Source organism: Prunus dulcis, chromosome 8 (assembly GCF_902201215.1).
Source record: "Prunus dulcis chromosome 8, ALMONDv2, whole genome shotgun sequence".
Taxonomy (NCBI): Eukaryota; Viridiplantae; Streptophyta; class Magnoliopsida; order Rosales; family Rosaceae; genus Prunus; species Prunus dulcis.
The window spans coordinates 8282312-8292309 of record NC_047657.1 but is presented as its reverse complement, the minus strand read 5'-3'; the positions used below and the strand labels follow the sequence as shown (position 1 = coordinate 8292309).

At 37.1% G+C, this 9998-nt stretch overlaps 1 protein-coding gene across 2 annotated transcripts; it reads right to left on the bottom strand.

The window, feature by feature from the left end:
- Positions 1-6339: 6339 nt before the first annotated feature.
- Positions 6340-9359, bottom strand: LOC117638194. Of its 2 annotated transcripts, XM_034373322.1 has the most exons (5): positions 9168-9359; positions 9029-9055; positions 8659-8781; positions 7946-8177; positions 6340-7802 (listed from the first exon to the last, which is right to left on the bottom strand). In XM_034373322.1, exons 1-5 carry the CDS (start codon positions 9224-9226, stop codon positions 6672-6674), a joined length of 1572 nt encoding a protein of 523 aa, XP_034229213.1. In that variant the 5' UTR covers positions 9227-9359; the 3' UTR covers positions 6340-6671. The 2 variants fall into 2 exon arrangements, with proteins under 2 accessions (XP_034229213.1, XP_034229215.1); XM_034373324.1 differs by lacking the exons at positions 9029-9055; positions 9168-9359 and adding an exon at positions 8409-8512 and having other exon boundaries at positions 8659-8749.
- Positions 9360-9998: the final 639 nt, after the last annotated feature.

Genomic DNA, 9998 nt, shown 5'->3' with positions numbered 1-9998 from the left:
GATGTAATCATATATATTTTTTCTTTTTAAATTTATTTTCATGTTCTAATTATGCCTTTATGATTTAAATCAGGAAAGATTGATTCATATCATAATAATTAGCTAATTAATACAACTATTGATTCTAATTGCTATTCATAAACGGGTAAGAAATAAATTTTAGGCCAATAATTACTATATTTGACATTTTAGTTAATTATGATTTGAATTTATAAAATATTTTCTTGTCTATCCATTTTAATTTTGAAAATCCTATAAACATGTGCTGATACCCAAAAAAAAAAAAAAAATCCTATAATTTTTCTTCTTCATCTTGTTCATCTTCTTCTTTCTTCTTCCTTCTTTTTCTTCTTACAATCCTATGGAGGAGGTATAATTATCTATGGACTAGGAATATACATGAATATTAATTAGGTATGGATAGGTAAATTACCTATGGAGGAGGTATACGTATGAATGCTATTTATCTATGGAGGAGGTATAGATATGAATGTTAATTACCTATGGAGGAGACATGATATGAAGGAGGTATACACAAACCTGTGAAAGTATAGATATGAATGTAAATTACCTATGAAGGAGGAGGTATACACAAACCTACAAAGCAGGTAAATCAAACCACCCAAAGACATTTATACCTCACCATAAGGTATTTACTGGTTGAAAGTGTTTGATAAATTGAGATTAATTGTAGAAATGTGATATTAATTTATTGATTGCAGTAATTAATAAAATTTAGAGAATTGACTGTACAATGGCAATGTGTGTAAATGTTTTAAAAACAGTAGCCAAGGCTTTGCATACTTGGCTGGCTTATTGAGTCGCTAGATCCAACTTTATGTCAAAAAAAAGATGGACTGCATTTATAGTGCAAACTCAAAATTGGACCTATATCGAAAGAGGCATGATGGCGAAGTAAAAAAAAAAAAAAAACCCACTCAGCTCTTTGGGAAATACAGCTGTACAACATTGGCCAAAAAAAAAAAGGGGTAGAGAATAATGAGTTACCCAGTGAACAGTCAAGGGTTTAGGCTTACGTAAACATGTCTCAAAGTTTTATTCCAAATTTCCATATTTTTCTAACAATTTCTATTCTTTTTATCTAATTTTTCCTGCTATTGATATTTTCTTAATATATTCATCGAAATTTCCACATTTTGAGACTACTGATATTTTCAAAATGACCAATATTTAATACCTTGTTCAGCACTCACAACTTAGGGCCACACGTTCACAACTAGTTAATTCGAATTTTCACTGCTAGATAACACGGTAGTAAAATCCAACTACCTCTAAATGCATGCACGGTCATCTCCAAGTTTCCTACAAATGAGAAAACAATTACAAAGTACATGAGCACGAATGCAAGCAATAAACATTATCTGTCCACAACCCCTACATTCCGGTCAATAAACGATGCAAGTGCCTCATTCCATTACGATGCGATACCGTGTCAAACTCAGTACAGCAGCTTACATCACAAATCTTGCACCACAGAGGGGGACCATTCATCCTTAGACCACTATTTGCCTTGTGTTGTTGTAGCACATTTTCCTCATGCTTCCTTCCACTGAGATGAGATGCCAAGTCAATCTCACCAGGGAAGTGCACATTACAAATTTTGCACCACACACGATGATCCTTCATCCTTGAAGCTTCATTTGGGTTCTGTTGCTGGCCTTGCACCTTTCCCTTGAGAGTTACTATAAGTTTCCTTTTCAGTTCATTGCTGGATATACCCCCTGATGGCTCCTCAGCTGCTTGCACCTTTCGATTGATAATCACCTTGGGTTTTGATCTACTGCCCGGTACAGTGTTTTCTGGCTCATCTGCATGCACCTTTCGACCGATAATCCACTTGGATTTTGATCCACTGCTCGGTATACTGCTTTCTGGCTCATCTGCATGCACCTTTCTTTTGATAATCCACCTGGGCCTTGATCCACTGCTCAGTATACTGTTTTCTGGCTCCTCTGCCTGTGCCTTTCGAATTATAATAACCTTGGGTTTTAATCCACTGCTCTGTATACTGTTTTCTGGCTCCTCTGCTTGCACGTTTCGATTGATAATAATCTTAGATTTTGATCCACTGCTCGGTATACTTTGTTCTGGCTCCCCTGTTTGCACCTTTCGATTGATAATAACCTTGGGTTTTACTCCACTACTGGGTATACTGTTTTCTGGCTCCTCAGCTTGAACCTTTCGAATTATAATAACCTTGGGTTTTAATCCACTGCTCTGTATACTGTTTTCTGGCTCCTCTGCTTGCAACTTTCGATTGATAATAATCTTGGGTTTTGATCCACTGCTCGGTATACTTTGTTCTGGCTTCCCTGCTTGCACCTTTCGATTGATAATAACCTTGGTTTTTACTCCACTGCGGGGTATACTGTTTTCTGGCTCCTCAACTTGAACCTTTTGATTGATTATCCACTTGGGTTTTGATCCACTGCTCGGTATACTGTTTTCTGGCTCCTCTGCTTGCACCTCTCGATTGATAATAACCTTGGGTTTTGATGCAACGCTCAGTATACTTTTTCCTGGCTCCTCATGCTTATCAGATTTAGCTAGGGCCATTTTGGGGACATATGCCTGCCTCTTTGCATTCAGTGCCTCATGTGATGCCTTGTGTATCCTTATTAGGTTGGAATTCAAAGTTCTTTCACTTGGAATTGTTACCTCAAGAGCACGAGTCCACTCTTTCGGGACATTTTGGGAAGACTCAATAATCTCTCTACCTGTTGCAATCTCAACAGGGTTTACACTAGCCTCCACCGCTGCAAGTGTACCGTTTCCAATTTGAGTGAGCCTAGGCTCAGCCTGGTTCCTTGCTTTCGGTGCCTCAATTGCATTCTTGAGGTTTTTACTGTCTAGATGGGAGTTAAAAGTCCATCCCTTCCGGACTTCATTCAAAGGTGGAGTCTTCATAATATTTCTATCTGCTACAACCTCAATGGCTTTTTCTTTAATCTCCATAGCGGCAAATTTGCTGTTTCCAGTCCCAGTCAGATTATGGTTTGTCTGGATAACCTACAAATGCAATGAAAACAAGGTTCAAAAAGAACAATTGTTGTTGTATTGTTTACACACTCGTGTGAGACGAAGCATAAATTATGTTGCGAGAATAGAAATGAGCATGTACAAGATGTCAAAAATAAAAAATTTAAACCTATCAATTTTTGTATGACAAAATTGGATAACAGAATGGACTATGAGTATAAAATTAGATGAAAATATGAGAAGGCCACCTGCTCGCCACCAAAGAGTTTAACAGAAAGGCAATGGAACCATTAGTGAAGATAGTTCTGTATATTTTTCATAAATGAATTACAACTAGTACATTTCAACTCTTTATGAATGTCAAAATGCATCGACAATGCAAAATGTTTTGAGAAGTTTTTTAGTATATGCAAAACCTTGGTCAGCTTCTGTTTCTTTTGTTTTCACTATTACCTTGCAAGCAACAATTCTTTCCAGAGCTTCAGGTCCATTTTCCTGTACATATCTCTCGAGCTCAGCAAGAAAGCTTTCTCTGATACACGACGGTTCATTCCTCCGCTTGTTGAACCAGTTGATAACAATTTGGGGGTCCATTGTGAGGCATGGACAGATGAGGTGTTTATAGACATAAACAGCACCATCAAAATGAGGTATCACCAACCAGTAGGCAATCATTATCCTAATGTATTGCCACAGCAGGAGCCTGACAGGTCGAGAATTGACAAATGCGAAACATAAATAGACGAAACAGATACTGTAACCTAATAGCCTCCTCATGATCATAGCACATTGAAAAGTTGTAACAAATTTCAGCTATCAAAAAGAACCTAACTGATATTTTAACTCGATGGGGTATTTAGTTGCATTATTCTGAAAAAACAAGTGGAAGTGTAGGATTAAAAAGAAAAAAAGTAGAAGTTTCTTTGTAGATGTTCCATGGAACTATGCACAATGAATGCGATGTAATATTTGGTGAAACAAATAGTCTGAAGCTGTGCCACAATCATTTTGAAAAAGAAAAAGAGGGGGGGAGGAGGAGAGAGGGGGGTGGGGTGTGGGAAATAAACAATCCACATTCCAGAAAGGATTTCAAAAAAATTTGGCTGCAAGTTCAGTTGAGTTTCTGTTTCCTACAATATTCGCAGTTCAGAATTTTAATTTGTTCCATTTACTTGACGACCAGAAAGAGCAATGTGCAATTAAATAGAACAACAGCATTACCATTCAAGGAGCTTCAATAAAGCATGTTCAAAGAGCAAAATCAATGAGAGGACAAGCCAATAAGTATTTAACATCTGAGAATCTGAAATGGAATTGTTCTCAATCGCCCTAACGGAACAACATCTGTCAAAAGAGAAAATAATCATCCTCATTGTATTAACATGAAAATAACATTTTTTAAGTCTACGGAAAAAAATAAAAAAATCCATTTCAAAATCAATAACCCAAGGCCGAGCTAGACCCAAACCCATAGTTGAGATGTGTTTCCACTTGTATTGGAAGACCATAAAGGCCAAGAACGAATTTGGGCCTAAGAGGCCATTTTATCTCAAGCCTAAGATAGGCCGGCCGAAAGAAAGTTCAAGCTCAATCTCTACTTAGAAGTTGCAATCCCTAAGCACCATAACTCTCTTGAGGGTTTTGGAGGAAGACCAGGTCGGGCATGTCCAGCCCGACCTCAGTCTAGTCGACAAGTCGACCTGACTGTTGAACCAATTTCAGGCATCAACAACCATCATCTTAATAAATTGTAATTTCGAAACCACACCCATTTTCCTTGCATTTTTATTTGAAAAAAAATTATGCAGAACATCGAAGTAAAAGATACTAAAGTGGGCTCTACACACTGATGAAAAGCGTGTGTATATATATATATATATATATTCTTCTTTTTTAATATAAAGAAAACCTAAAGCTTTACAGAATATCTCTTCAGAAAGTTACATATGTATGTGGGAGAGAGAAAACTTACAGAGGATACACCCAAGCAAGGAGAGGCCTGCAAAAAAAATTCATAAACAACAAGAAAACCTTATTATGTTAATATTAATTGTGAGAAAATTGGCTCAGCTCAACTCAACTCACTCTCATATAAATAAAGATTTTTTTTTTTAAAAAAGAAAGAAAGAAAAAAAAAAGCACACCATGCAAGTAGAGTAAAGCATTGAAGCGCAAATTCAAGAAGCACAAAGCCCATCTTGGGCTTCAGCGTTTCTGTTCGGTCTCTCTGTCCTCGGTGGGATTGGGGAATTTGAAAGACTTGACGAAGAGAGACTTGTGTCCGTACAGTGGGGAACTTAAAAACCTTAAACCTTAAAACCCAAGTTTCACATTAGGGACTGGAGGGTCGAGAGCAGTCGCCTTCAGCAATTGTAATTTGTACGGTGCTTGCTAGTGACAAATAACCCTCCTGGTTTGATTTAATTACGAAATTGCCATGCCAGTGAAATGATACAAGCACAAAGCACAATACTCGCGAAATAACCATCATATGCATTTAGGCTCTGTTTGGTTCACGGAACGAATTTGAGGGGAAATTATTTTTCATGTCATTTCCCAAGGGATGGAAAATGGAAGATTTCTTTCCTACGTTTGGTAATGCTGGAAAAGTAACCGAGAGATATCACTTTATTTCATTTCCCGTATTTGTTTTGAGTAGAAATAGAAAACAAAGTTTGTATAAATTTTCAATTAGACCCATATTAAATCAAATAAAAAAAATGCATTTAATGATATATTGTAATTCTAAATTGTTAATGGGGACAAAATAGTCATGAAAAATGTTTATTTAATATTGGCTCATTTTCCCAAACTTTCTCATGATGAGGAAAACAAAACTCAAGTTGGGAATATGGCTTCACTTTCCCCCCTTACTTTTCTATGAGCCAGGCAATGATTTCCTATGCCTAGACTTACCAAACATGAGAAAGTAATTGATTTCCCATCCCTAAGTCTCCTTTCCCATAAACCAAACAGGGCCTTAGGTTATGTGAACTGTCTAAGCCGAGTCAAAAAAGGAATTGACTTGTAGACCAGTGATTTTATGTTCAAATTTCATGACACCCTTGTAGTGTGTGTGTGAAAAACCTCATCTTCTTGTAGTTTAGACTATCGCTTGTATTAAAAAAAAAAGAGGTTAAGTGATTTGATTTGGTATAACCGAGTTTTTTGAGATATGCAATATTAGGGATAGGAAATTTGAACACATAATCTCGAGCACATAAGTAATTGCCCATAACTACTTGAGCTTCAACCCTTTGCAATTTGAGTAGATTGTGTAATCTTTAATAACTTGTTTATTTATTTTCTTCATAAGGCTTAACTTGTTTACCAATCAGGTAAAAGGTTCAGTCATCTCATGCGATTAGCAAAACACAATTATTAGTGCATTACACAAATTGTGCGATGTTACTCGTTTTATAAAACGCTAACATGATTTGGTTAAACTCATCATAGCTTAACATGACAAGAACACGACCCATTGATACAAATTCCTACCCCTACAAAACACAGAGAGAACCCAGCCATTTTGTTTTTTGTGTCAGAAAAACGCTTCTCTAGGTCCAAGCAATGTCCTTCAAGTTTCCTACAAGGAGAAAGACAGAGCAGAAAGAAACACAAGCACACATCTCTCAAAATAGGATCTTGGTGAGTTATGTGAACTACCAACTCTATCTCTCCACAATCTGCATTCTAGTTGATAAACGCTCCCAGTGCTTCCTTCGTTTAAGATGAGATGCCATGTCAAACTCAGTATAGCAGCTTACATCACAAACTTTGCACCATAGAGGGGGATCGTTCTTCCCTTGCACTATATCTGCATTCTGCTGTTGTTCCTGCACTTTGTCCTTGTGCTTCTTCCCATTAAGATGAGATGCCAAGTGAATCTTACCAGAGCAGCCTACGCTACAAATTTTGCACCATAGAGGTGGCTCATTCTTCCTTGGATTCTGCGGTTCTTGCACATTTTCCATGTGCTTCCGTCCATTGAGATGAGATGCCATGTTAATCTCAGAGCCGCGCACACGACAAATATTGCACCATAGAGCTAGATCATTCTTCCTTGGAGCCTCATTTGCATTTTGTTGTTGTAGTTCTTGCACATTTTCCTTATGCTTCCTTCCATTGAGATGAGACATCAAGTCAATCTTACCACTGCAGCCCACAAGACAAATATTACACCACAGACGAGAACCCTTCATCCTTAAAACTTCATTTGGGTTCTGTTGCTGGCCTTGCAAGTTTTCCTTAAAATTTATAATAACGTTCCTTTTGAGTCCATCGCCGGATACACCCTCCGCTGGCTTCTCTTTAGATTCATCAGAAGTTTTCGTAACTGAAGCTGGAATAGTATTTTCATGGCCTTGCACCATTTCGTTAATAATAACCTTAGGTTTCCTCTCTTCCAATTCCAGATCCAAAGTTGCTTCACTTGGAGTCGTTACCTCACACAGAGCACGAGTCAACTCTTTCTGGACTTCTACTGAAGACTCAAGAACTTCTCTACCTGCTGCAAATGTACTGTTCTTAATCTGAGTAAGTGTGGGCTCTGCCTCGCTCTTTATTTTTAGTGCGTCATATGCAGCCTTACTTTTTTGACAGTCTAGCTGGGAATTAACAGTTGCACCACTTTGGGTGGTCACCAGACTGATGGCACAAGTCCATTCATTCTGGGATTTCTTTGAAGGTGGTGTGTTCATAACTTCTCTATCAGCTGCGACCTCCATGGCTTTTTCTTTAGTCTCCCTAGAAGTATATTTGCTGTTTTCAGTCCCAGTGAGATTAGGCTCTGCCTGACTAACCTACAAATGCAATGAAAATGAGCTTCAAAAAGAAAATTGTTGCTCAATTGTTTCCACTCTTTAAGGCTGAAGCATTAGTTCAACTAACATCATCATAATATCCGACATTTAATATCTTTCTTCACCAAATTTTACCTACTTACCTTGCAAGCAATAGTTTCCAAAGCTTCAGGTACATTCTCCTTTACATATCTCTCCCCCTCAGCATGAAACAGCAACTCCTTCCTTCGCTCGTTGAACCAGTTGGTAACAATTTGGGAGTCCATGGTGAGGCATGGACAGACAAGGTGTTTATAGACATAAAAGGCACCATCAAATTGAGGCATCACCAACCAGAAGACAACCATTATCCTAATGTATGGCCACAGCGGGAGCCTGACATGTCCAGAATTGGGAAATAGGAAACATAAATAGATGAAACCAATATTGTAACAAAATAGCCTCCTCATTATAATAGCATATGAAAACCTGTAATGAATTTCAGCATTTTATCCAAAAAGTCTTCAACTGATGTTTAACTAGGTAGATTTTTAATTTCTATTTTTCTGAACACACAAGTGGAAGGATAGTTTAAAAAGCAAACGAAACGACATGAAGTTTCCTTACAGACATATTTTTCTGACAAACATGAGTGATGTGTGAGATTTGGTGAAGCAAATGTCTTCATCCACATCTAAACAGAGCATGGTTTCTTCAAATCGTCTGTGGAACTATTACAACTAAAAATAAGAAAATTTGGCTGAAAGTTGAACTGATTCTCTTTCCTACAATATCAGTGGTTCAAATTTTGATTTCTTTTATGTACTTGGCAAACAAAAAGAGCAATTTATGGAATTAAATAAAACAGGAGAATTACCATTCTAGGAGCTTCAAGAAAGCATTTTGAAAGAGCAAAATCAATGAGAAGACAACCCAATAAGTATTCAACTTCTGATTATCCGAAATGGAATTCGTTTTAATCGCCTTAATGGAACAACATCTGTCAAAAAGGAAATCAATCATCAAAGAATACATCATCATCATTGTATCAAAATGAACAATACAGCCTTAAGCCTATGGAAAAACCCCATTTCAAAATCTTTAAATCAAGGGTCACATTATTATTATCCTCATCATATCATCATGATCAAAATAACTATAAAGATACACATATAAAAAATAAAACGTTTTACAGAGTATCTCATCATCAGGAGAGCTAGATATGTATGTGTGGAAGAGAGGCTTACAGAGGATAGACCAAAGCAAGGAGAGGCCTACAAAGTAAATCACAAACAACATGAAAACTTATCATATTCTGAGAAAATTTGCTCAACTCAAATGTACCAAGGTTTTTCATTAATTCTCAGAATCAGAGAGAAAGCATACCATGCAAGAACATCAAGGCATTGAAAAAGAGAAATTCCAAGAAGACCCACAAAACCCATCTTGAGTTTCAGCTTCTCTGTCCTCTGGGATTGGAATTTGAAAGTCTTGGAGAAAGAAAGACCCCTTGTGAACCAAATAAAGACTTGTGTCCGTACAGTGCCTTAATGAGTAAGGTTCGCTAGGACTGGAGAGTCGACTTTTCGCTTTCTTCCTTTTTTTTACTTTAATTGCGTGAGGAGGGGAATTCGAACTTGAATTGAGTTACAGTACAAAGATACGGAAGAGCTAAAGCCATTTGAAAGTGCTTTTGCAAGCATTAAAAACATTTATGATTGTGTTTTGCAGAAAAATTTAAGGGGCCGTTTGGTAACGTTTTCAAGGCCCCGTTTTCATTTTCTACCAAAAATGCTTTGTATGTCATTTTCATTTTCACTAAAATTCATTTTTTGAAAACAAAATCAAACTCAGGTAGGGGTGGGCATCGGGACCGGAAAACCGGAACACCGAACCGAACCGGTGAAAAAAAAAACCGGAAAAAAACCGGTTGACCAAAAAAGTCAACAAACCGGACCGAAACCGGACCGAACCGGTTCCAACCGGTTCTGGTTCCGGTTTTACATCTTTCCGCACCGGACCGGACCGAACCGGACCGGTCATATATTTTATATTTTATATTTTTACAAAATTTTAAAATCTAATGCCATATTTTAACTTTTATAATCACTAATTTTCCAAGTTCAACTTCAAAAAATTTCTAAATGTATGAATTGGATTATTTGTTCATTTTTAAGCTAAAAAAATAAGTTATTTATTATAATTTTTTTTAAAAAA

Excerpts from the sequence above, each read along its gene's own strand:
- LOC117638194 (XM_034373322.1), bottom strand. The coding sequence starts at position 9,226 with ATGGGTTTTGTGGGTCTTCTTGGAATTTCTCTTTTTCAATGCCTTGAT. Across the intron at positions 8,178-8,658 it reads TTCTTGAAGCTCCTAGAATG|GCTCCCGCTGTGGCCATACA; the intron begins GTAATTCTCCTG and ends TGGACATGTCAG. Across the intron at positions 7,803-7,945 it reads TGGAAACTATTGCTTGCAAG|GTTAGTCAGGCAGAGCCTAA; the intron begins GTAAGTAGGTAA and ends TTGCATTTGTAG.